Genomic DNA, 27980 nt, shown 5'->3' with positions numbered 1-27980 from the left:
TGTTCTAATGTTTTCAGCCAATTTTTATCTGCTTGAATTACATTAAATATAAAATCATGATCCATACAAATTAGTATATAATGACAGCCGGTTTTCTATGATATTAATTATTAGGTTCGTGGCATGTCATTTGTCTAAAGATTATATTAAAAAAAACACACTTAATGTGTAATTGTACCACTGAAAAGACACAAAAGTCAATGTACTGGTTTTGAATAGATAGGAGGGAGCAGTTCAAATTTTGCAAAAGTCTTTAAATAACTATAAATTTCCTTGGGAAAATACTTGTATGTCACTCTGTTTATGTTGCATTTTATTTTCCATACGTTTCAATTATACAATCCAATTTTCATATGTAGTTTATATTTTCTAATATTTTTATCAATTTTTACCAATTTACTTCTATTAAAATAATATCATCAACTATAAATTTTCAATCATATTAAAATCTTCATTAAATAATAACAAATCGAGAAGTTTCTTTATAAAATTTTCCTTTCTAATTTTTTTTTTTTTAAATTTATGTGAAAACACACATATAAGCAAATAAGTGGCACGGAAGGAGCAAGATATGTGGTTTTCATTTTAAACTAATTTTTAGCACACAAATTAAACATATCATTTTCTGTGAGGTTGCATTAATTTGGATGCTATTGGAGCCACATATTTAAATTTGAAACCATTGATGAGCAAATTAAGTATTAAATATCTTGAACAATAATATTAATGTACATGTTAGTTTGGAGTAAATAATTTTTGAAAAATTCCATGGTAGGCCTTCCACACAAACTCGACTTTTCGAAACGATGGGTGTGATTTTCAACCTGATTAATAAAGGTTGGCTTCCTAATAACCAATTAATCTCACATCTGCAATTGCCTTAGTTTAAGTGCTCTATGTGCTTGCAACCTTTTCAAAAACTTTTAGGTGACCATTTGTTCTTTTTATTAGTCTATTTATTATATATTTTTTAATAAAATAAAATTTTCAAAATCTTGATGCTTTTTTGGTTTTTAAAAAATATTAAATTACGAAATCTTGATGTTATAACAAAAATATTTGCATAATTGGACAGCATCCATCATTAGTTAATACCGCATTTAATTTTAATTGAGCCAAATGTCAAGGTTTGAAATGTCAATATATAAATATATATATTTATTTATTTATTGTAGCACACTTCTCTTAAGTTGTTTCATCCACTTCAATATATATTCATGGTCATCTAGTTTTGCAAATATATAATTGCAATTCTTTTTTCTTAGTTTCGAAGGTTGGTATGAAAATCTTAGGGTTGTGTAAGCTTACACAATATTGAAATGTTAAGTCTCTATATATTACTAGAGTGAAGTGATTCCATTTACCAACCCAATCATTTGTTCGAAAAAAATAGAGGATAAGTATGATTGAGGTAGATAAATTATTTTAACAGAAAGGCATGCTTTTCAGTCGCATAACCAAAAAGAGAAAGAGGAAAATTTAAAATGGTTGGTCGGGTATAAATCAAGAAATTAAAACTTAATAAAAATTGTATATTTTATAGTTTGGGAGAAGAATTTGGAATGATTTTACCCAATAATAAGATTTAAAATAGATAGAGTTTAATACTTGAATCTTCGATTTTAAGTTTGGGCTGATATTTGCAGTTTATCTAGCACCAATATTTCAAAGTTGATACGAGAACTCTACCACTCTGATTTGAGATTCAAATATAACAAATCTACCTCTCAAAATTATTGTTATTATTTTTTAAAAAAAATGACTTAATTTTGATAATATATAAGGCTAGGGAATTATAATCAGGATTCACAAGTTTTTTTGTCAAGCGTGTAACATTTGTATTTTTAAACTGTGCAAGTTCGTTCAGTCATTACACAAAAAGTAAGGATTTAAGATAATAAGATATCACCTTTTTTTTTCATATCAATGTAAATTATTATTTTGAAATATTGTGCAGTTTTTTTTTTATAATCATAATTGTAAAAGTTACAAAATATTTAGATTTGATGACACGATGAAATACATGCGTGCCGTTATTTTGGATTAAGAAAACTTCTAGATTAATAAACAACAAAAACATTTATTTTTGCACAATCTCGAAGGAAATTATTTTAGAAATTTTGCGGAAATGTTGATTGATTAATAATTTGAATTGTATTACTGAAAATATATTGAACAGATTTTATTTCCGCCAAATCGATCGAATTACCAAACCGATAAAATCAGTTATTTCAACTTACATATTAAAAGTTATAATCTGTCTGGTCGTTAATATTAAAAATATGCATGGTAAATGAATTCAAAACTATCATAATTAGTTGATATCAAAATAGGCAAGCATAAAAAATATCAATTTAAAAATTCTGTTGATGCGGTCTATTCAGTTCCAGGAAAGAAAAAATAGCATCGAACTAACAAAATCGATAATTTTCAAAGTTAAATTAAATCTCAATTATTGAAAAAAAAAATTGAATCAAACTTTCGAAATAAATTAGTTTAGTCGGCTATTTTCGATCAATCAAAATTTAGCTCTCACCCTTAATTAATGAAACATATTATAGAACTGTATGGCTAATAAGAAGGGCGAGGTCTATTTTAAATTTACAAAGCAATGAATGTTTACAATTACATGTACAACGAAACATTAAATCTTTTTTAAAAAAATTATTCACACAAGTTAATTAGTATGTGGAAATAACAGCAAAGAGTTTGGAACAACATTTTGAAACATGAAAACAATGATATAATTATGTGCTACACCGATTGAATTTTACTCATATATACTCAATGAGTAATCCATCATTCATTCATTCTTTGCCATAAATTTCACATTTGCAAGAAATCGAAGATGAATTTCAAAGCTCAAGAAATATTAAGCGATTTTATATTTGAGCTCGGCTCCATTGATGGTTTAAATTCATATATGAATCTTGTGGCCACAAATAAATATAGAATTATATATATATATATTGTACCGATCAACTCATCTATTGTACATGGTGGGCATAAAGTGGACATATAGTGTTGGGCACCATAAAAAAACTCATATATATATATATATCATACAAATTATCTATACATACATAAATGTGCATATATAAGCAATCAGCAACAAGTTTTTTAAATGTGGAAAAAAGTATTACAAATATATATTATATATACAAAGAAGATGATGAAATGATAAAAGCAATTTATCCAAATTAATACATAAAATATATAATAAAAAACAACAATAATAATAATAATAATAATAATAATAATAATAATAATAATAATAATCTCAAAAAGGCTGCAAATTCTTTCCCAACCCATTCATGAAATTAGCCAAGAACCCCACTTGCTGCTGCCTGTAAGGCAAGTACGACCGCCGCTTCTCGCCGCTGTCCCGGTTGTACGGCGGCGGTGTGGGTTTAGCGGCAGCAGCAGGAGGCCATTTATAACCATTATTGCTCGCATATTTTCTGCCGCCATTAATATTGCTGGGAGACAAGAAGCTGACGAGACCTTCCTTACGGCCATAATTTCTAAGGCCAACAGGGGATTTCTTGATTGTCTCTTCTTCTTTTTCTTCTTCTTCCTTTGATCTTATTATGTCTCTGTTGTTGGGAGATGAAAAGACGATACTATCCTTGCTACCAACACTGAAGCTCCTTTGCAGAAAATCCTTCAACTTCCATTTCTTGGGGAAGCTATTCCTCTTCTCCTCGGCCGCCGCCGTCGCCTTTGGCCGCCACACGCAGTACGTCTCCGCCGGGACACCGTCTAGCTCGTCAACATCCTGCCGCCTTTCTTCAGCAAGTAGAGGAGTAGTGATCCCGGAATTCATTAATGGGGTACTACTCTTGTTGCTGTGAAGATGATCATGAGTCGGGTAAAGGGGAAGAATCTTACCATTGTGGAAGATTTCATCAGCTGAAATTCCTTCAGAATTCTCCATCCACGCGAACTCGAAATCGTTTGCAGATCCTGAGTCGATATCTTGATCACAATAAAAATCACCAAAGTAGTTTGCAGGAAACAGTACATGATCACGACCAATATCTTCGACTCTGAATTCTTGGACGACCCGAGCAGCAATTTCTGCTAAATTACTGTTTGAATAGCTGTTAAAGCTCGGTGATGGAGACATGATCACTGCATCATGCAAAGTCTCCAACTTTGAGAGAGTGGAATTAATTAAGGCCGGAGGTGGCTGGGAAGGAAGGTTTTGATTGAAATTAAGAAAATGCATAGCCATATATAATGTGGGGTGACTGACTTCAAGTATTTAATTTGCGAGATTAATTAAATAATTTTATGTTGATTTAATTAAAAATTTTCCATGTTAAAAAAAAAATATCCAAGCAAATTTCATTTCATTTAAGACATCTACTCGACAAATTTTATATATACCAAATACGCTTAAATTATTTCTTGACTTAATGATATATATCGTTGAAAAAATAATTGTTAGAAAGTAAACTTTCCATGATTTTATTTATAAAATAATTTTTATTAAAATAAAATCATTATGTCTAAATATATAAATCATTATATCTACTCAATTTGAGCTTTGTGTTAATATATATTATAAAACAAATCAACAACGAGTAGTATAACTAACATTTATTTAAGTTCTTGGAAACGAAGAAAATTTGTAGAAAAGAATTTTAACGCATAACAATTGTTAGAGATTTTTTTAGTACGGACATTTTTTTTTATGGATTTTCAAAAAAATATCTCGTTTTCAATAGAATTTTGTGAACATGATATAATTATAATTTATAGATGTCACTTAAACAAAATATCCGAAAAATTTTAAATTCAGAACGTACAGTTTTTCCCCACTAAGAAAAAAAAGAACATTACTTCGTCTTAGAATCTAGTGTAAGGGTAGCTAACAGGGATCCAAAAGTTTTCAAATGATTTAACTATATTATTCATATGCCAACTGATTTTTACGAGATATGAAGTTGTAAATCCAATGCAAAACAAATTTCCCTTTAACTATCAAATTCTTGATGGATTTCGCACGCAAATTCGTTAAGAAAGTTGTGGTTGAATGAAAAGATGTCACATATATTTAAATTTATTTGTGTTTTTTTTTAATAATTAACAACATAAACTTTAAATCCATTATTTTCATGTTACTATAATTTTACAGGTTAATTACGATGAATTTCAAATCCAACAAATATAAATCGAAATTCATTTTAATTTATATAACTAGTACGTAAATAAGTAGGATATATATTTAGGATTGAATATATTATTTCAGAGTTTTGATATCATGAACTACCACCATTAGCACCTATATAGACAACAATTAACGTGACAATTACTAATTAGATGTATAAGATGTCACGTCAGTTGTTGTAATTGTTCATGATGATTGTCCATGATATCAAAACACTATTATTTCGTTGTTAAACATAAAAATACAATCTTCTTTCTATTCATACGCAACATAAATGATTTTTATTATTTTTTTATGACCTGAGATCCAATGTACACATGATTACATGAAGGATAATCATATCATCATTCGTTACTTGAAGCATCCATATCACTTCATGATTACAATAAGCTGTCCACGAACCTATTTTCCACACAGACTAAACCCATTTCACATCTTTATATAGAATGAATCCCAACGAATATTTTATCAAAATTGCCATTACAGCTCAAATGCATTAAAGCCTCAGATAACTAAGAAAGTAAAGTTAATCTCGATTCATTATTGTACATTGCCGTGTTTATAAACTTTTCGACCTCCGAACAAACAGAGGAATTGCATGCAGAATTTTGTACTGCTGGTGCTGGATTGCCTCTCCAACAGTTCTGAACTTGTCACAGCCAAGCTCCCCATCCAGGGAACATATGGCATAGTCGATCGGGGTCAATCGCATCTTGTATAAGTTGTTGAACCTACAAAGCAGACAGTATTATGGCATTCAATAGCATCCAGTTTTTTCAGATCATAGATTCATATATATTGTTTCATTTTTCTGTGAGTTGATGTTTTTTCAGCTGTAAAACTCCTTCGGAGGCTTGAAGTCGTGCAGCAATTAAATTCAAGTTACATCATCAGTGTTTCGGAACTCTATAAGCGTATTCATTTAAACATACATGGAATGAAAATGACTCACAATTCTTGACGACAGGATATACAAAGAAAAGAAAATCCATGCTACTTAAAACGAATTGGATTTAGGACTAATAATAATAATAAAAGTATAAAACCATGAATTAAGGTGAAATAAAGTTCCTGAGAGTATATATTTCCAGAAATGATTGGAAGAAGATGCCGAGATACAAAGACAATACACATCGAAAACATCCTTCCTAAAATAAAGAAACGGTAAGAGAAGGGATTGGGGGGGGGGGGGGGGGGGGGTGGGCAATGAATTTTATAGAAATTCAAAGTGGTCAAAAACACTCTTATGACTAATCCAAAAGTTTTTCTGTTACTTCACAGAAGCCTATTTCCACCTCAAATAAAAACATCTTTAATTTGTAGCAGAGGCTAGGGTGATGATGCAGCAGGAGCCGGCTATCTCCACTAGGTCCCACCAGAAACATGGCTTCACGAGTTCATTCATTAAAATTATCTTACAAGCTTCATTCTAAATCAACAGCGTCTGCTTATTTTTTTTTTAAAAAAAAATTCATAACAATTTATCGATAGCTCTCACAGGCGCTGCTATAAAAGTTGGTGTTGACGTGGAAGCTCTAAAATGCCACTATCTAACATGCTCAATTTAAAATATAGAGACATGATAAAGAGCGTCATTTTGTGAACATATTACCTGCCCATGAACACTTCTCATTTCACCATCCTCGTAACCATCTAGCTTCTGTTTGACACGTAATAAGGCTCTAGCTGCATCTTTGTTCCCTTCATGCTCATCTTCATCTGAATCTTCCAAGTTCGCATCTAAATCATCGTCAATATCCTAATAAGGGTGCAAAAGTACTGTAAGACAGCTCATTTATATGTTGAGAACACACACCAATCCAGTAACTAAATATTCAGGATTAGAAGTCGAGAAATAAGCTCACATAGTCACGTGATCCCAAAATATTATTACCTTGACTATAATGAACTTACCCAAAATAAAATTTGCAACCCACCCTTCTAATTCAGCAAACCACCTATCTACACAAAAGTATTTAGAGCAAAAGTGAAGATATTTCATCTGATTGTACGAGGAAAATCACAAGTCCTAGAAAAAAAAATGTCTCCGTGAGGACTTCCAATATGACTTGAACAAATATATTTTCCATCTATCGCTGGTAGATTCCATCACAATGATTCTACTACCTAAAAGGCTTGAAATGTGCAAAGATTGTGTTCAAATATAAGCACAGATGAAAAAAATAGTAACTGGTATACCTTCTGGCGCTGCATGGCCTTTAGGGGTGATAAAGCCCACTTGTATAAAGGATCGTGGATGAAAACCTACATATTACCACATTATACTGTTATAGTTACTAGTTAGGTTTCTCATTGCATTTAGCATAGAATAATATCCATTGATTAATTATACCTCAATAATTGTGAGCAATGCTTCCTTGTTTGTTCGCATGACAGAGAGTGTTTCCTCACAGCATCTTCTGAAAACTCCTTCCACCCCGGTAACACCCATACCATCTATGATATCCCTTGTGAGTCTAAATGGTACCTGGGTACAGCAAACACCATCAGTAGTCAAGGAAATAAAAAAAACCAAGTAATACAATTGAAACTTTCAAATTAAAAACCAACTCGTTCAGGAGTTTTTAGCATCAGGCCTTGCTCAAATGCGACACCGAGATCTATATGAACAACTTCTGCACTAGATTGATCGATTAGGACATTCATGGAATGCCGATCCCCCAGTCCAACAATGTAACCCACCTATATAAAAATGAATAAGTTATTATAGTCAGTTCGAAAATAACATATCATGATAATTCAAGGCCGAACAAACTACGCTGGGTATTTTCCCTTAGTGTGGGGGAGAAACAGCATCAGATTGTGACTTCATTTACTGAAGTCGATATCAGACTGTGACTTCATTTACTGAAGTCGATAATGGAAACGTCATGCCAAGTCAAAAGAATAAACAAACCATTGAACTCGCAGCCACACTTCTTGTATATGCAAGTCTCTTGTCAAACCAATCAGCAGGTTGCGTAAATCTCTCCAAGAAGAAGTAATGCATGACTGGCCTGCGGATGATAAATCATTCAAGGAAAATTTGGCTGTCTCGTAACAAGGTGACTTGGGCAAAAAAAGGCATACCTAAAATTCTTGCAGACTTCGAAGAAGGCCCTGGACTTATTATTTTCCTGCAAGGAAAAAAATACATAACATACAAGTTCTAAACATCTTATCAATGAACAAACAATTCCTCAATGCACACCAAGTTTTAATGTTTGAAGAAAATGTAAATAACAGCCATCAAGGTAATACATGACATCATCATTAGATTATGACATGAGCAAGAGCTAATTTCCCAAAACTCCAATTTGTAATCTGAAGTAAAATTATGGGATAAAAATGAATATCGACTTTGTTAAAGAATATTACAGTCTATTTAAGAATTTTTTTTAATGAAAAATATGGAAGTTGGTTTTCTATTTTCTCTGAGTAGAATCAAAACACCTGCCATTTGAAATAGAACGTGTTGAAGAGGGAAAGCCATGCATTACATTGTTACGTTATGACATGCTTGGATTGATTCCCACATCAAATTCACATAATGTCATAATGAAGTTAGCAGTGGAATAAAAACTTACGAGACGTTATTAAACATTGTGGCAGTTCAAGAACATGATACTGAATTTCATTAACAAGAAAAAGGACAATAACAAGAATTTAAAGAAAACATGGCACATACCGCAGTCATGTGCTGTCTACATTTGAGAAATGTCCAATCTCCTACTCCGTAGCGGCCATGGGCTCCACCATTTCTGGAGCTGGATAGGAGACATAAATGCATTCAGCATGCAGATGATAATGAAGAAATCAAATTTGTTGATTTAAGGCTATTATAGTTTCATTAACCTTCCTATAAGATATTCACCCAGTGGGACAGTTCCATTCACCCATTCCAGAACACCAGCACTGGGCGTGAAAGGGACTACCTGTGTCACCAAAGCAAATGAACTTAAAGTTTCTGTTCATAGGTGCTCAATAGCTGTAACCGCATAGAAAACTAACACAGGTATATAATATTTAATGAAGAGAACAGCATAAAACTTATTTCAAAGGATTCTACGGAAAGGAAAGCTTTTACAACTAGACATAACTAAAGCTATGGTTATTCAACTAATAGAAAACTCCGTTGTACTTAATTGAACATTTACAAAAGGCTTTTAGGCAAAGGAAAGGAAAAGATCAAGAATTTGGTGCTTCCAAAACACGAATCTAAAGCTATTGCATAATAATAACAGCTGTCATACTGATAACAGAAAACAGGATAATGAGGTAAAGGCCCTCTACTCATTGAATAGAATCACATCGATGCGTAAGTGACACATTATAGTTATTCAACTTCTGGTTAATTGACCCAAGGAACTAGCCCAAAAGATACAAGGAAAATGCACAGGGTTTGAATCTGAAAATCCCTAAGGTGCACCAGCATTGTCCAAAATTAAAGATAAAATTTTATGTAAGACATTATTACCAAAATGAAAATTTTATCACAGTATAATTTGATCTAGAAAAGTAACTTTCTCAAACCTAAAGAAAGCAGATTAATTTACTTAAGATCACACAACCTTGTATGTACGTATTCTTAGTCTCCTCTTCCATGTGTCACGATTTCTCTGCAAGAAAGTGTTGACTAAACCAAAAAACTGTTCCATCACCTGTAGATTATTTTTAAAAAATTACAAAATAAAAACCCATTGAATTTCGTAAATATAAGAAAATTCCAACCATTAAAAATAAAGGAAAATGGATGAAATGAAAAAAAGGAATAACAAAGATTCGTTACAAGCATGCTTGTGCAGAGAAACCGGATAAAACCAAGCTGGGGTGGTTCAAGGAACAACTGCTTTACATAATGTAAGAATACTAGAAATCGAAAGCAACTCAACAATATATTGATGGCAGTCAAAGCGAGGCTGCAGGCACAATAATTTTAAACCAAAAAAAAAAAGAAGAGAAAAATCACCACTCTTGGACCAAATGCACTAGATTGTTACCGCTCAACTAATTTCAAAAATATACTTCCCACAAACCACTGCAGTTAAATCACCAATTGACAGCCCCTTTCGCATTTAATTTCTTTTCAAAAACATAATTCCCAGTTATTTTGAACAAGGTTAACTGTACAGGAAAGACATGAAAATGAAACCATCTTGTTCAACAATATTATAATCTTCAAACTCGAAGAAGTATGTTAAATTCAATTCAGATTTCACCGCTGCTGGCTGTAATTCTTCGAAATAGAGTGCGTCCAACCACAAAACTATTGCAGATCAACTTTTACCAACGATATCATATGATTCACAAGAATAACAAATGGACTGCACGCTTACAGCATCTTGTCTCAAGTCATCATTTCCAGATTTAGCCAGTTGTCTGTATCTCATACCATCAGAACCCAAGCACTCAACCACTTTCGGAGCATTTATACCATTCATTATGCTGCATATTTGAATGCAGAAACAGAAAGTCAAAAAAAAATAAAAAATGAAATAAAAAAACAAGGTAGACTATATTTATGCTGCTTGTATTTATTTACCCACTCTACTTGGGTTCTATGAAGGGGAGTGAAATATACTATTACTATAACCTTTTTCACTACGATCAATTATTATAAAAATAATTCATTTTAAGGAAATAAAAAAAGGCTTTTCTAATTTCCTTGAAATCATACAAAAGAGAAACAATTTCCATAAATATTTATTAATCCAAATTCAGGATCCAAACAGAGGGATTAATACTTACGTGACAGAATCAGCCAGCCCTCTGAAGTAGGGGAAAAATCCTTCAGGATAGTGACAAGTTTGATCAACAGGGAAACTAGATGTTACCACAGGAACCTGAAATGAAACATGCAGTCAGATGCCTTACTAAACCATCACAATAACTAGTAAAGTGCTAAGGTAGTATCGAGGTATCATTAACAAAAAGATTGGTCAAGTGTACTAACACCCAACGAAAGAAACAAAAAAATAAGTCTTACAAGCTCAAGTTCTCGAACGCTGCGAAGTTCTCTCGGCATAGTAACTTTTTTGTTAGTGTCCTGTTCACACATTCCTTCAATCAGCTCAAAAAATAACCCATTATTCGACTCAAGATACCCCAGGACGAAGAAACAGACCCAAAAACTCGGACGTAAAGCACAGAATAATTACCAGCTGTAAGAATGAGCAAGTAATGAAACCCAATTACCTCTCTTTTTGTTTCCAGCTCAGCAAGTTTAATGTAAATCTCCACCATTTGTTTCATCTAGGGCACAAAATGTGAAACCAGAAAATGAGAGGAAACTATACAAACCATATGGTTAAAACATCAGAAAAATGAGGGGTTTACTTGGCTGATGATAGCACCATGGTATGCTGATAACTCCCTTAAGAGATCTTCTGCTGCAACCTTTTTATCGACATCCACCACAAATGAGTTTCTACTACGCTGTTTGTCCTTGATCCGGTCACCATTTGCCAAAGCCAGCAGCTGATAAGTGACAGAAGGAAGAGAAAATGTCAATGTGATGTACATAATTTTTCTTATTAAAAATCTAAACCACATGTACGTTATACAGAGACAATGAATACTCCGTGAGTGTTGGGGGGGGGGGGGGGGTTGGGGGTTTGAAGTGACAGAGAAAGGATTCTAATGGAAAACAAACATCAATCTCTAGCAACTAGAGATACTATCTTCCTGTGAAAGAAAAACCATTCACACCTGAAATATTGTATGATAAGGATGGTCAAGTGCCATCTTCTTGACAAGAGAAACCAACGCAAACTGCAATCATCGACAATTCATCACACAATAAATGACAAAATATACATAATAATGACAAACATCGGAGAAAACAAATTATTAAGCATCATAAACTAACATGAAAATTTTTAGGTCCCAAAGAGTCTTTGTTGCCACCCATCCTTGAAGCAATTTGGTAAACCAATGGTATAAACTTGTAAGATCGTACCTGCAAGCATATGGATGCAGCAGATGCATAACTTTTTCCAGAAGATAATGATATGAACTACTCAAACATAGCCTTTATTGTGGCCCCGATTAATCAAAGAAAGAAAACAAAGATCTAATACTAAAGCAAAATATCAACATAATACCTCCTTGATGGTGCTGAGCATGCTATCTATTGAGATCTTTTTGGTTGTAAGACTGAACCACATGGAAACAAGTCGAAATACCTAAAAGTTCAAAATATTAAAAACTTGTCAACTAATAGAAAAAATATTTAGAATTAAGAAACTAATAGGAATAGAAGCAACGAAAATTAACTAGCGGCATAATAAATTTCAAATAAATGTGTTTAATAGGGCAAAGGACAACTTTGAAGTCATAACTCATCCATACGTTCAAGTTCAAGTACTAATAAGTAATAAGAACCCAAATTATGTTTTAGGAGGCTTGCTGGGAAAAAAGGAGAAAGTTTTTTGGGTAGTAATAGTGCATTGTGTGTGCTGGTCAGTGTGGCTAGAAAGAAACAGAAGGATTTTTGAGGATACAGAAGAATCTTTAGGAGACCTTTGGGACAAGATCAAGTTAAGAGTATCCACTTGGATACATAAGTGTTCAGATTTCCAATCTTTTGCCTCAAAATTGTATGGGGACTGGAGTTTGGTTTTGACATAGAATCATAGATGGTTCTGTTTTGGTTTGACTCTAGTATGTTTTTGTGGACCTCTGGTTCACTGATTGTAATCTAACCACATATATTAAATTAATAATATCTTCGTTTCCTCTCCAAAAAAAAAAAAAGAACCCAATTTCTGCAAAACAAACATGCAATTAGGATCTGTTTGTTAATGAACATCATTTTGACTCCGCATAACCAAGTGTTGTCCAAACGACGAACAGCTGACTCTGCATGTTTCGAGCCTAAAATTAACCCACTATGTTCTGCGTCTAAACCTAAACCATGTTGGTGGAAATCAAAAAAGCATATTGAAACTGATTCTTGGCTGCCTATCTTTAAAATGGATATTTATTTTCCCACGGCATCTTTCTAGGAGTATACATTATCATGGCCTAGGATTTAAGCATGTATATGAGGAAAAACATGGAAATATTATATTTCTTTGAGCAGTTTCTTCTAAATATCAACTAAGCATTATTCTAGAATGTTTTTGAGTACTATTACATTTGTTACATTTGAGCATTATATCTCTCTGTGTACAAAAAAAGGGAAATTACTTGACTCAAGTTGGCGACCAAATTAGTTATTGGTGCATGATTTAACGGCCTTTTCACGGGTAAGCATGGATATAAAAATTCAATGCACAATGCAAATTAGGACGTGGACAATGACCCCCCTACTTTTCTCAGAATGTCAAACAAATTGGCGAATTGTCGACATATTGGAAAGTCGTTGATTCTCCCAATCGCACTATTATCCTACTATTTAAAACTAATGGAATGTGCTTAAAACATGATAGAATGCTTCACGATGACATATATTACTACACAAGCAAAAACACAATTCTTTCTGGATTGAAGTTTCAGGCAATCCCGTGAATCAGCGCGAAGGTTCATGAAAATGACCCCAGGCACTTGTATTCTAGTTGACTTCAGGGTAGTGATATCACCATGGCATGTTTGGTGAGCGAGAATTTTTAGATTCATGCCCTAACATAACACTACAAAACACTACCTAAGTACTGTACTTCTACTCTAGCTGAAATGAAACGAACATAATTGTAAATACGATACCACTTGGACATCATATTTGTCACCAATGATCAAGCATTGCTTGTATCCCTCTAATGCTGTGGACAGAAATTTGTCCCTATCTTCCTGGGTCGCAAATGTAACACGTAAAATAAGATCAGTAGCATCATCAAAACAAAATCAGCTATAGAAAAGGTGCAGCAAAAGTAAAAAAGAGATTTAGGAAGGTTAACCAAAAACACATTTTTTGACAATCGAACAAAATACAACGTGATGATGCGACAAAGCAGAAATAACCGAAAACAATGAAAAGAACAGATCATGTTGAAAAGCTAGTCTTTGATAAGCTACTGAATTATCGCTCTCCGATTGCATAATAACAATGTGAAATGGGTCAACTCATACAAATAATGCCAATTCCCGCAAAAACTGTCCACCCTTGATCATACCTGCAATTTCTCCGCCTCCTCTTTGTCCATTGAAAGTTGCTTTTGTAGCTCTTGTATTTTTAATGAGTAATCAATCTTATCTCCCTAAAATCCATATCATCAAACATCTTTAATTAATAATACCCCTAACAGTTAATTGACAATGGCAGTAGCAAGTGTCTTATCTTAGGAAATGCAAGCAAAGGGACTAACTTTTGACATCTTCAACCGCTTAATAAGTGCTTCTAGCTCCTTTGTCTGCATCTCAACAACACATTTACAATTGAAATCACCAATGATCAAAATAAAACACCTTCCTCCAACCCTCAGCTCCCTCTAGTAAAACTTTGTGCATTTTGTTTGGCTGGCTACTTGTTATATATGGAGCATACCTTGTGTTTCCGTAAACGAATTGCAGCGTGCCATTCGTTGGAGTTAAGTCTCTCTTCATGACTACGAAAAAGAGCATCTGCATAATGCGCAAGATTAAAATGCATTTGGCTCCTTTTTTCTGCTGACAACTTTTCAGTGGCAATGTGATTCCCAGCTAGAACAACAGCATGTTTCAGGTACTTCTCCAATATAGTCCTAGAGCTGCACCATGACCACAGATGATGAAGAAAGTTATCAATTCATGAAACAAAAAATTGAGATGCATACTAACTGTTAACATATCCGAAGATCCACTTGTCCATAGGATTAGCTATTAGGTTGCTTCGCATCAACCAAAGCTTAAAGAGCGTAAAAATTTCCAATAATTCAAACATCAATTTTAGTTGGTTCATGAATTTCAGACATCAACTACCAATCTTAGCTCTAATCCATGTCTCAAATTGAAAGTAGGCACACAAACTTGGATGCCAGTTTTCGGACAAAGTTTGATTATATCTAACACTTTTTAATTAAGAATAGTCAATTACATTTTTTTTTTGGATAAGAAACGAGATCATGTCATATTAACTTAGAATAGTCAATAACATATTTAAGAGCAGTCAATACCAGTGGCAAGCAGAAATTGAACCAATTCGTGTAAAAACAAACCAATGGTTTGGATTGGTTTTTAGTCACAGTTTGGATCGGTTTAAAACTAACCAAATTGGAAAAAAATTGGGTTGGTTAAAATTTAGATTAAAAAATCTAAACCAAACGATTTATAAATATCAAACTACACAATTCAAAACTTAGTTTACTAGATCTTTTCAATTATAAAAATTTGATTTGATGTCTTTGAATTTATTTCTTTTTTTTAAATCTCTTTATTTCTCTTTTCTATTTTTTTAAGAGATGTTTGTTGATATGTGTGATAATGGATGATTGTGGATTTTTTTTAAAAAAAAAAAACTAAAGTAATTATTTCAGGATTTATATTTTTATGCAAAATCTGTAATATCATTGCAATGAAGTAGCCATTGAAATATAGGAGAATACTTGTGGAATAACTGGTACAATTTTCTCAAATCTGTGTGTGTATTGATATTTATTTATTATTGCTAGTTTAGAAATTTTAAATATGTTCAGACAAAATCAAAATATTTCATTTGAAAAATATCATAGTTTAAATTCGATAAATCCAAACCAACGAACCGAACTAAAAATCTAGGTTAGGTTAGGTTTTTAATTTTTAATGGTTTGGTTTGCAATGAAAAACCGAACCAACCCATGTTTGATCACCCCTAGTTAGCATAGAGCCAAAAAAATAAAATTAAGCATCACAACTGATTCAATTAACATTCTCCTAAATTCTTAGAACATGACAATACAAAGCAGAATAAATGGGGTGTAAATTTAACGTAAGAGGAATTCTATTTCATGATATAAACGGGCTATGATTTTTAAAGCAAATATCAAAGAAAATGAGAATAAAGGAATTCACTAAACATCTATTAGCTTTGAAAGAAGATAATTTATTATTGTTGTTGCTGTTGTTATTACTATTATTAGTACGATCATCATTATCATCATCATTGTAAGAACTTTATTTCATAAACAATATACACTGAACCAATCAAGGAATCATCACAATGACCACTCTCATTAGTCATTATTAATGTTAATAAGATAACTCATTCAAAGTTTATCAATACTAAAAAGAAAAGAGCATAAGAATCAAACAAAGTGAACTAGCATCAAAATATAAGGATATAAACAATTCATTCAAGAAGAATAAAAGAATCATACTAACACAACCAACACTATGATAAATCAATATATTTTTAGTCTTACAACATATATAATAGAGCTAGGGAAAATGGAATTCGGTATTATATGTACTAAAATTACATGAGGGGACTACTGTGCTGATGAAATTCGTGGTAGATACAATAGACAAACAAACTAAAAAATGAAACAAAATATGACGTACTAAGGTATATGAAAGTACCATGATTACTAATACTGTATGTTTCTATCAACTATATATACTACTTTTATTACATTTATTACTGTCACCTACTTTTATGATTGAAAACAACTTTAGTAAGAATTTTTTTTTAATAAGAAACAATATTTTATATTTTTATTATATATGTAAGTGCTATTAATTTCAATAAGCGGACGAGTAATCTGCTGAATAAAAGGCTAAACAAGACCCTGATCATATCAACAATAGACAAAATCTCAATCTCTCAAAAAACGATTTTTTTTTAGTATGAAATTTGTCCAAATTGTTAATCAGATAGATACTATCACCAAGTATACCATTGCTTTCACTAGCATGAAATATACAAAGGTAACTTTTCATCCAAATGATGATAACAAAAATTTAGAAATGTAAACACCGAATTATAATACTATCAAAATAATTAAAAGAGAAGCATTGAATAAAAAAAAAGGTTAATCATTTCTACAGCTGCTAATGTTTTAAGAAAAAACCATGAAACTAATATATAAAAATAGGCCAATGTAATCTACACTCCAATTTGTAATACCCCTGCTCTATTTTATATTATATTAAAATAAAAAAAATGATTTCATTTATAAAGTGGAATAGTGAATACACATAACATCATGCGGAGTGAAAATAACATCAATGGTAGAAATAACAGTACATTCAGTAGGACTAAACGCGTATATGATGAACAACAATTAAACAACCTGTATGGCATGGAATATAATGATGTATAACTCACTTGCTAGATCGAGTTTCTGCCAACCACTTTCCAACTAAGCGAAACACATCTGCTGCATCTTCCTTCAATCGACAATTTTGTGAAATATGATCCGCAAGGTTGATTGCCATTTCATGCTGGCCTTGGGCACGAAGGAGCTTGGCTTCTTCAAGCTTTTCATCAGATATTCACGAATATTAGTTATATATATTTTTTTATTAGAAACGAAAATATATTAATATCTTTACCTACTATAAAAGTATGAATGTAGGGGCAAAGTTTTTACATTGTGTATATACATGTTTACACTTTTGTTCCATATGAATGATATGTTAATGAAGGTTATATAAGTAAAATTACAAAGAAAGATAGGGACAAAAATGAGAAAATACACAAGACAATTGATTGGGTGTAATAATTGACAATTGATTGGGTGTAATGATTCATTGGGTGTAATAGTTTTTCACATTTAATTTTCATCTTAATATAAGTTATTTAATTCTATAACTTCCATTTTTTACTATTGATTGTGTCAAATTGTCTAAAAAATTATCATACATAAATTTTATATGTTATTATATAAATTTTTTTTTTTCATTTCATCCATGTATTTGCAAAATTCTAATATAAATTTTTGTAATACTATTTTATTAATATTCAATCGAAGATTGAATAAATGATTCAAAATGATAGTAAAAATTATATAGTATTTTTACTATAATTATTTATTTATTTTGCAAAAATTTTCAAAATATTTTAAGTAACTAGACAAATATTCAATATTATGATTGTGTTTAATAATTCTATACTTAAATTATTTTGTTCATAATTATGGCATTAGTTTAGTTTTTTAAAAAATAGTTACATTATTTCAAGGAAAAACATTGGTCATGTCAATTTATTATTGTGTAGCTTATAAACCAATAATTGTTAATATTTCTTTACGAAAGATACATTCTAATATAAAAAAATATCCTGCATTCTTTTGTTGAAGACAATATTTTTTTTTATATTTCTTCCTAATATATCTACATATACTACTACATGTAAGTGATAAATAGATCGATGCATTTGAATGTGATGACATAAGAATTAATGTATTGCGCTGAAATTAACTACTATTAAAATTATGTTAAGTTATTTAAATTTAAAAATAAATTATAATTTAAAAAATGAAAAATGAAAAAAAATTGTAGTGACGTAAATTGGCATGACACCAAAAATATTGAAAGAAATTGGTATATAATAAAAATCAATATAAACATTAAATTTAGCAGTATAAATAATACGAAGATATTTATTGAAAAGTAAAGCTTAAACTTACATCCAAACATAAGATTTTTAGCTACTATTAGAAAAAAAATACATCTCAAACAAATAGATGATTTTATTATTAATACTTATTTTATGAGTAAATTTTAATTTTATATTATATCTAATATCAAAACTATCTTGTTAAAATATTTCCTCATTTTTTGGCTCACATGTATTTTGTTTAACTATAAAAAAATTACAACATTTATTATCAAAATTCAATTCGATATAATTTTGAAGGTTTTTTAATGCAAATTCATTATTATTATCATCTTTCATTATTAGTATCATCTTTAATTCAATTATATAACTAATTGGTCATAAAATAAGTGATCTTACGTGCGGAGCACGTGCATTTTACTAGTTAATATAAAAAAATGGTAATTACAAAAAGCGACTAGAGATCCACGCAAAAAAGCTATAAAGCTAAGACCCGGGTATATATATGCATACCTATATGTATACTCAAGTTTGAGATACTAGAGTAACTAACTTTGGAGTCGTGGTTTGTTTTATTCATAAACCAAAAATACTTTTTTACACAAATTACAAAATATTTATTTTTTCTTCAATAAAAATATCATTAAACCTATTTTAGTAAATTTGCATCTTATCTATATCTAACATATCCTAATACAATATTTATTTATCTTTATCTTGACTTTTGAATTTTTTAATTAAATAATCATATCATTCATAACAAAAAAAAACATTTTACAGTTTTAAAGTTTGATATAATATCTTGAATTCAAAAAAAAAAACAAGCACAGAGCCAGGAAACGTCTGGCACAAGTAAAGGGCAGAAAAGACAGATGGATTTCACTTACCCTTCCAAGCCAGTAAAAGTTAGAGTACTCATCTCCCAATCCTGAGCAAAGATATTTAAATTCATGTAAGGCTGCCGCAGCCTGAGATGTCCTACAGCCCTACAGATAAGCAACAGAAAACCATCTTAATGAGGTCAGCTCTGGCATATTACCAACTTTTAAAGAATACCTTCCGAAGAATTGACGCCGATTCCAAGAGATGATGCGCGGTACTGTCACTGGAATTCAAAACCCGAAGCAAGATTCTTCTGAATGCTATGAAAGGTTCCAACAAATTCATGTGTAACTCCGCTTGTTTGAATATACGGATCCATATCTTATGCAGCGTCTGCAACTACAATTTTCGGATTCAAACACAAGGCCGTAAGTGAATGAATACACTTGATAATTATTACCTTTTATATCTTATTAATGAATATATTTCGTTCCCCACCAAAAAAATTGAATACACTGGATAATGAAATATAACGGTGTTCAATGCTATTAAACATATAATCTAACTCAGAACCAAACAAACATAACAAGGATGATTCATTTATTAAGGACAAGAATTCAACAAGATACCTGATCCATGGAGGGGACAATAGGTTCGGATAACAGTTTCTGTCTCTCAGAAGATGAATTCCACCGCAAGCCCCAAGCCATTCCAAGATGATAAAAAATCTGAGAGGCATTTCGTGTAGAAATCATCAAGCAATTAATTGACCATAGCAATACTTGGTTTCTCATCTTAAGAAGACTTCTACCTCCCAAAAAGTACATCCATGAGGTTACCTACACCTGTAAACACATCCAGTAAAGAAATGGCCGCTTCGAACTTTTAAGTACCTGAAGTTTCACTAATGTCGAGTAGATGTATTCGGTACTCTCCTTGCTTGCATGGAAAATAGACATCAGAAGACCCTGATGAAAATATTAGTTAATTAACAGGTTTTAGAACACAAAACATATCAGGGAGTACCGCAAACTAACCTGCTTCGTGTTTCTTAACGTTGCATAGAATTCATCATAGTCTCCTTCTTGTAGTGCTCTCAAACAACTGTATTGGAGCAAACAGAACCCAGCATTTAATTCTCGGCAGAACTTCAAATTCAAGCTAAGTGTTAAGTGTATAGATAGTCTAAGAAAAAATTTGTGGATGTATTGAAATTGAATATACGAATCCAACAAATATTAGAACAAGATCATCAAAAGATAAGTTCTATTGTAATCTTAGAGCACACAAAACAATTACCCATAGGTATCAAAAATTAAAAGGGATTGACACAATAGAGCAATAGAAGAATGTGAAATGGCAGGAAAATACATCAGGTCAGCATTAAAACCCAACTTTGGAACTTGAATCCATTAAGCATCAAACCTTGATAGTTTGTAGCTATTGAGAATTATACTTGGTTGGTATATGGAACATCATACTTTGTTCATGGACAAGCATTTAACTTCAATGGATGGTATATATGAATAACATTTAGATCCAGGAGCCACTTTCTAGTAAGCTACTGATAATGTAGACCATTTCATGGCTCGCAAGGTTACATTTCTTGTGCCTTTCACTTGTCCAAATTTTCCACGGAACAATGTTCAGTATCAACGTGGGCATGATCCTAGCTTTCAAGCAACTCGTAAGAATCAAACATGTGCAACATTCCCGCCACATTTATTTAAACATCCATGAGTTAAAAACATATAATGAAACCAGTTGCATTATGCAATTTTAACAAACAAATGTCATTTTTTAAATACATGTGGAGTGGTCATTTTTCATATTTCCCTTTTTGGGCTGCTGAACTTTAGCCGACATCGAGACCAGGAGCAGATAATTGAGTCATTCGAATAATTTAATTGTACTTCGGATGTACACTTTTATTTGATTCTTTTGGTCGATTGTAATATTTTAATTACATACAAGTGGGCTCATACTTCGATTATTTTGTAAATTCTCTCTCCACATTTTAATGTGGTACAGAACTTGGAGTTTGTGATTCTTGTGAAGGATACACCAATATTGCTTGTTATCATTGTTTGTGGCCTCACTGGCATCAGGTATACTGAAGCTTCAGATTTATAATAAAGAGTAAATTGAATTTTCAGATATTTTCAAAAGTCAAATCCAAGGAAAGTACCCATGCAAATTTTCATTGAAATGTCGTCCACCAGGTTGTTGAGCAACAGTTGCAGTGCCACAAGAATACAATGAACAAAAATCCCAATTTCCTGCACGCCAAGCAGCCTCATACTGCATAATAAGAAAAACCAAAGCCATTCAACAAACTACCTGCTGTCACTTTTTTTTTTTATAAGAAACATAGGTAGATAATCACTTTTCATCAATTTAAACCTGAAGCTCAGTAAATTCTAGATCGTGTTGTAACCGACCCCTCTGAGTAGTCAGCCCTTGACAATATACATCCAACACATGAGTGCAGCCAATTTGCTGTAAAGATCTAATTAAACCTTTATAAGGTTTCTTTTGTGTTGTATCATGTTCTGTTTTAGAGAAAAATGCATGAGCTGTCTGCTGAGAATTCCCAGAAGATGTGTATGTGGAGCCATTCATTTGCGGCATTAGCTCAAACCGTGCTTGCAAATCCAAGTATTCAAGTGCCTTACTCCAATTTCCCTCGTGTTGAAAAGTGATTATCTGAGACCTCAGCTGCAAAAATAATAATAATAATAATAATAAAAGATGAAAAATACTGACACGTCCGAACAGCACATTAGGGAAGATGGAAGTTATCAATGTTCTCTTTTGACAGATAAGAGGGAGAGGAGATTCCTTATTTTCGCGCTAGAGGAGATGGGTTTCAGCAGTTGATAAAAAAAAAAAAACAAACAAACAAATCAACAGTAAATTAACTTTAGACAATTCTTTGATTTTATCCATTTAATTGTACAAGTATGACTCCAAATTGAAGGGTTACTTTAAGGGAGGTTATTGCCGTAAATTATCTTCCTGTAGCCACAAGAGAGAGGCATCTGCAGCACTCACGCTGATATTTTATCCTCCCTCCCAAGATTGGTTTGCATGGCTACTGCATTGCAATCACATCCTTGAAAAGTTCCAGAGTACTTCCATGACACAAAAAAAGCATTCGCTAAAACATCAAGGTATTGCCTCATTACAAAGGCATATTCTGAGAAAGATATTCAGGGTTATGACACTATAGACTAAAAATTGGAGGTGCGATGGATATATTTTGTCAGGAAATATCATCTTGAGGCAGCAGCTATTATTTTAACCAATCTTAAATGAAGTATAAAGGAAAGATTCTCCAAGGAAATTCATGTGGAGGCTACTATCAGAACAAATAGCTCTTATGTCCTCTTCATGGGCCTTCTCCGTCCCAATTTTTATCGCCCGTTCAAAGACCTAATATTCTGTTGTGAAGGTTAAATTCTACATCAACAATCCGCAAATCAGATATGAAACCATTCCCATCTATGTTCCTTACATCAAAACAAAATTGAGAGCCCTGATACATAGATGAAGAGTCGAAAGACTCGATACCAAAAAAAACTCAACAACTTAATAAGGGATTCTAATTATAAATCTTTAAAGAGGAAATTGAGAAACTATTAGCAAAGAAAGTTTACAACTGCAAAAGTTTGTTTGACGCTCAAACTATTCTCAATCATTTTACCACTGATTTGCATCCAAGTTCAATACCAAACCTATTGAAAAGTTGATTCACAGAGCAATAACATTTATATATTTTCAACAAACCTTGTGAGATTGAATAATCCCATAGAGGCTGTCAGGCTCATTGATTTGGGTTACTGCAGATGTTAGTATTTCAATGTGGGATTGCAGCTGACAGCAAACAAAAGAGCAAGATTGTAAAGTATAAGCATTATGCAGAATCAAAAAAGAAAATAGCAAATGGTATCAAGTTCAAAAAGAACTATTTTGAACTAAGCAATGTATTTTATGAGGTAAAAGTGAACAAACCACTTCATGATGAGAAAAATCAGGGCTGCCCAATGTGAGGCTATTGAAGTGTTCCTCACACCAGTATTCAACATACAGAACAGCAGTAAAGTAAGAGCCACACTTCTGCAAGAACAAGTCAAACAAAAGGGGACACGGAGATTATCGGGAAAAGTACTCACAAACAAAGAGAGGCTCGTGAGAAGAGTCTGAAATTGCACTCACAATAGCCGATTTTGCTGCCATAAGATAGTCAACAGAAAGCCAATAGACCTGGGCCCAGATAACATTGTGAGAAAAAGAACTTAGAGGGAGGAAGCATGCAAATAGGTGAAAATAAATGGCTACAAAAATTCTCGTTTAGTAGTTAAGTACCGTCACTAAACATGAATCTAGTAAAAGAATTTCAACAGAACTAAACAAATTAAGCAAAAACAACTTCAGCACGCAGCAGTGGCAATCTCTCCCAGAGAAGTGGAGCACTGTCTGTACAGTTCAAAAAATATCCAGTACGAGTTTATGTGTCAATCTTTCTCAGCAATGAAAGTGAAGAATAAATATTAGATAGTAAAATCCAGCACCAAAGAAAATATAGTGTGGTTAAACCGATCTCCTACTGTTTAAATAAGCTTCATTATCCAAACATCTAAATAGTTCGTTTCAAATAAGAATTTCCAGCTTATAGGCTACTAAATCAACTTATAAGATATAAGAGTTTATAAGTTGTTTTAAAAAAAAATTAGCAGAATGTCAAGCACCCGCATCTTTAGGGACCACAATAGGTGAAGATAAAATTCTACTAGAAGAATGCAAGATGTCAGTCATAGATTCGTTATCGTTAACCAGGCCTGCATATGCATCCGGACAATGTATAAAAATTTCATAAAATATTTAGCAGAAGAAATGATATGGAAATTGAACAAATTTTGCAGTGACATAAATTGATGTTCTTAAGCAGACTGACAGTTACCAAGTATTACTAGTTTACTTGAAAGAAAATTCCATGTACACTCTAACAAATTTAAACTGTAAGTAGAAATGTTAACCTTTTCCCAACATAATGTTGATACAAATAGTCTAGAGGATGCAGTCTGCTGATCCTTCATCTTTGCTGATGCAACACGTGACTTTGACCCATAGCTAGGGATCTTAGTTTGCTGCTGAAATCATAAATCAAGTGAAATAAGCTTTGCAAAAGTTTATCTCACACACACGATGCGGCAAAGAACATGTCAGATGATCGACCATGGAAGGCCGAATGGTCTTTTTACAGATCAAATTCAGCTCTATTTTAACAACAGTAAAAAACTATTGAGGTGGTAGCCTAAATTCGAGAAAAAGATAGCTTAATTAGGGGGGGAAACCCTTAATGGTAAGTTGATGTAGTTAAATAGTAACTTAATATCAGTCAACAATTACACGTAATTTTGTTCCAAGGGCCATTTCTTGACAATTTAAAGCTTTAAAATTGTAATTACAGCTTACGTTGTCCAACCACGTCTCATATAATAACACTAAAAAGGAACCCAGTAAAGGGAGTTTGGACATCACCAACAATAAGATCGCGTAATGAGAGAACAAGCAATGTTTCATCCATCAGAACACACGAATTTGAGTAGGGTCATGATGCCAGATGCCAAATGCCGCTTTCAGTAAGCAGAAAAATGCTTTATTTTCCTTGATGTTTCAGCCTGGTGAAATACAATACCTTTCGAGTCTAATGCTTGTTTTTTATCACACTAGTCCAATCATAAATCAATATGCAAAGCACAAATTCGCAGGTTGTCTAGCACCTCTACCTTAGAGCCATCCTGCTTTTGAGGAACAACAGAAGACTTTCTTTCCGTTACATGACACAACCGAAGCTCATTAAGAGCATGCAAGAATATCTGGATTGATTTGATCAAGGCATTGGACTCGATAAAGATATTTTCTTGCACCTGTATAGAGTGAGAGAAAATTTACAACCCAATGAATATCAAGATATTTTTGTTTAGATGTATTTATTTCTCTTAGATCTGAACAAAACTATAAATAACCTTTAAACCGAGCAAATTTATCTTCGTATGCAAATTACTGTACAAATTTATCATGGTACAGCAATTAGATTTTCCAATTACAAGAATAAGCACACAATCCCAATTCAAAGTTCTGAAACAAACAACAATGCACAACAAGAAAAGCAAGCAACTAGGTCAATACGTATCAGTCAGTAGTCGAGGATGTGTCATTTCCATACCCTCAGAGACCACATTGATCCACCAACCAGCGATGATGAAATAATAAGATCAACCTACCAACTCTTTGATAAAATCTTACCCACACACACTTCAACTGACTCTTAAATTGGTCATATTGTTAGAAATTGACTTGGACCTAACTCACCTCAAAAGCTAGATCAAGAAGGAAGGTTTGCCCTTGTCTATATAAAGGGCTCCCAGGTTATTTAGCCACCCGTTAATATCTCCACGCTCCAAGTCGTTTCATTCCTGGGCGTGAGAGGGGTGTGTTGGTGTCTTAGTTTGTGTCCCACATCGGTTGGCTAAATAACCTGGGAGCTCTTTATAGAGACAAGGGCAAACCTCCCCTCTTGAGCTAGCTTTTGAGGTGAGTTATGTTCAAGTCAATTTCTAACACATATATTTAAAATGCTCATGCAATTGCAACTACTCTAAATCTGGACATCAATACACAACAGCCCAAGATACAGAATTAAGAAGGGGTTGATTTCAGATACATCAATTTTTATTCCGAACGCACCAGCAATTCTGAAATTCATTACCCTTACCAAGACATTCTTAAGAGTATAAAGGAAATCAAGACACCTCTTCTGGAAATCAAATTACACGAAATCATACTCCCCATAAATGTTTGTAATGCCAAGGATAATCATTTTTTACGTTCAGTATCAAGCTCCAAGAAACCCAAACTTACCTTTATGGGGTCTGATCCTATGTTAGCCTCTCACATGATCCGCTTTTTTCAATTATTTTACTTGAAATGAGACATAAGAAACACACAACATAAACAATACCAAAGAACTTGGGAAAGAAAAGTATACGTGGAAATTGAATTAAAAAATGAGGAAAATGAGGTGTTCAGGAAACCATTATGCTACAAGAAACAATCATGCCTTTGCTTAGTCGGCTATTTTGTGAACACCTTCCACAATAAGCAAGCAGGAATGAAATCTAGTGAATGTATTTTTCTCAAAACACTGTCCCTATTAGGTTGCTGAAAACAAATGATTCCATAATGTAAAGACCAGTGTGCATAAAAGATGGTAAGTAACCTTCAAAGAAATCAGTTTGCAAAGATCCACATCCAAATCTGTTCTTCCAGCCACATTGACAACGACGTATGATAACAGAAATTCAGCGACTTCTGAATTAACCAGCACAATGTCTTGACATAATCTGACACAACCAATAATATAGATCAGCTGCATGATTGATTTATAAAAAATTCCAATGGAAAAATTCCAATGGAAAAAAAAAATAATGTAGGAGTTGATCTACTATCTCAAATACAAGTAGAAAACCTTAGAATGAGGTCATTGCAATAACCTATCACGGCATATACAAGTGGACAGATCCATGCTTCAAATGTTTTATCCAAAGTTGTCCACACATTTGAGTTCTCGATAGAAATTGACTCAGCTGAAAAACATGGAAGTGAAATCGGGATGTAATTAACTAAGAGGATGTGTGTTGTCGGTCTAAGTGTATGTATGTCACATTTACGCATACATCAACAATATACACACAGTTACATGAATGCATATACATACACATGTGTGTGCATATTACAAATACACCACACATCATTTCACATGTCAATACAAGTTGTTCTTTATATCTATTTCTATTACATTAAATTTCTAGACCCTTGATCTGCTAAAGTTGTGACAAACAATATATAATTTCTTTGACAAGCCCCTTGAGTGCATGCTGAATCCTGCTTATGAACCTATAAAAAATTATGCAAGTCTGTTAATGTAGATTATGATAAATTAGGGTTTTATTTTATAATATATATTGTTGATTTGATAAGATATTATCTTTGTAAATTAGGTAGGATGAGATTTGTTATCCCTTATTCACTGGGATATGATTTACTCTTCGTAATTATAAATAGATGTACATATCATCTCAATAAAGTATTCTCCCGATAATTCAATATTCTACATGGTATCAGAGCGCCAGGACCTCTCAATTCTCGTCCAGCCCATCTTTCTTCTCTTCTCTGCCATAATTTTCCGCAGTCCACTCTATTAATCTCCTCTTCAGCGGCCCACCTATAGCACTATGTCGGCAGAATCTTCCACTGTCTCTGTGATTTCCAGCGACACAGTGGCTGAGAAATCCAATGGATCGATCGCTTCTCTTTCCGGCAGCGAGTTTTCATATCTACAAATTACCTCCCATAAATTAAATGGGCGTAATTATCTTCAGTGGGCTCAATCAATCAAGATCGTAATTTGCGGTCGTGGAAAGTTGGGTTATCTTACTGGTGATCTACCATCGCCTGACAACA

General features: G+C 32.7%; 1 protein-coding gene across 11 annotated transcripts in view; it reads right to left on the bottom strand.

Moving 5' to 3' along the window:
* Positions 1 to 5446: 5446 nt before the first annotated feature.
* LOC140883232 (serine/threonine-protein kinase ATM) overlaps positions 5447 to 27980 on the bottom strand; it is a 65922-nt gene continuing 43388 nt past the window's right edge. For 5 of the 11 annotated variants that reach the window (XM_073289620.1, XM_073289657.1, XM_073289673.1 and 2 more), the window contains 37 exons: positions 26986 to 27103; positions 26737 to 26860; positions 25244 to 25384; positions 24491 to 24604; positions 23670 to 23717; positions 23466 to 23570; positions 23241 to 23327; positions 21855 to 22169; positions 21640 to 21752; positions 20489 to 20555; positions 20345 to 20419; positions 20081 to 20179; positions 19686 to 19850; positions 19517 to 19615; positions 17397 to 17548; positions 14661 to 14862; positions 14482 to 14526; positions 14290 to 14373; positions 13883 to 13966; positions 12280 to 12360; positions 12045 to 12134; positions 11885 to 11947; positions 11513 to 11653; positions 11372 to 11428; positions 11163 to 11222; positions 10925 to 11019; positions 10513 to 10621; positions 9748 to 9837; positions 9032 to 9111; positions 8865 to 8943; positions 8267 to 8313; positions 8094 to 8193; positions 7748 to 7879; positions 7530 to 7664; positions 7376 to 7441; positions 6789 to 6935; positions 5447 to 5907 (listed from right to left, as the gene is read on the bottom strand). In XM_073289620.1, the coding sequence (XP_073145721.1) occupies positions 5830 to 5907; positions 6789 to 6935; positions 7376 to 7441; positions 7530 to 7664; positions 7748 to 7879; positions 8094 to 8193; positions 8267 to 8313; positions 8865 to 8943; positions 9032 to 9111; positions 9748 to 9837; positions 10513 to 10621; positions 10925 to 11019; positions 11163 to 11222; positions 11372 to 11428; positions 11513 to 11653; positions 11885 to 11947; positions 12045 to 12134; positions 12280 to 12360; positions 13883 to 13966; positions 14290 to 14373; positions 14482 to 14526; positions 14661 to 14862; positions 17397 to 17548; positions 19517 to 19615; positions 19686 to 19850; positions 20081 to 20179; positions 20345 to 20419; positions 20489 to 20555; positions 21640 to 21752; positions 21855 to 22169; positions 23241 to 23327; positions 23466 to 23570; positions 23670 to 23717; positions 24491 to 24604; positions 25244 to 25384; positions 26737 to 26860; positions 26986 to 27103 (3887 nt within the window). In that variant the 3' untranslated portion in view covers positions 5447 to 5829. Of the gene's footprint in view, positions 5908 to 6788; positions 6936 to 7090; positions 7139 to 7375; positions 7442 to 7529; positions 7665 to 7747; positions 7880 to 8093; positions 8194 to 8266; positions 8314 to 8864; positions 8944 to 9031; positions 9112 to 9747; positions 9838 to 10512; positions 10622 to 10924; positions 11020 to 11162; positions 11223 to 11371; positions 11429 to 11512; positions 11654 to 11884; positions 11948 to 12044; positions 12135 to 12276; positions 12361 to 13882; positions 13967 to 14289; positions 14374 to 14481; positions 14527 to 14660; positions 14863 to 17396; positions 17549 to 19516; positions 19616 to 19685; positions 19851 to 20080; positions 20180 to 20344; positions 20420 to 20488; positions 20556 to 21639; positions 21753 to 21854; positions 22170 to 23240; positions 23328 to 23465; positions 23571 to 23669; positions 23718 to 24490; positions 24605 to 25243; positions 25385 to 26736; positions 26861 to 26985; positions 27104 to 27980 lie in introns of those variants that run through there. The other 6 variants (XM_073289637.1, XM_073289628.1, XM_073289649.1 and 3 more) reach the window with 6 other exon arrangements.

This window comes from Henckelia pumila, chromosome 1 (assembly GCF_033568475.1).
Source record: "Henckelia pumila isolate YLH828 chromosome 1, ASM3356847v2, whole genome shotgun sequence".
NCBI classification, from domain to species: domain Eukaryota; kingdom Viridiplantae; phylum Streptophyta; class Magnoliopsida; order Lamiales; family Gesneriaceae; genus Henckelia; species Henckelia pumila.
The sequence above is the reverse complement of the archived record's forward strand: the minus strand, read 5'-3'. Positions and strand labels throughout refer to the sequence as shown.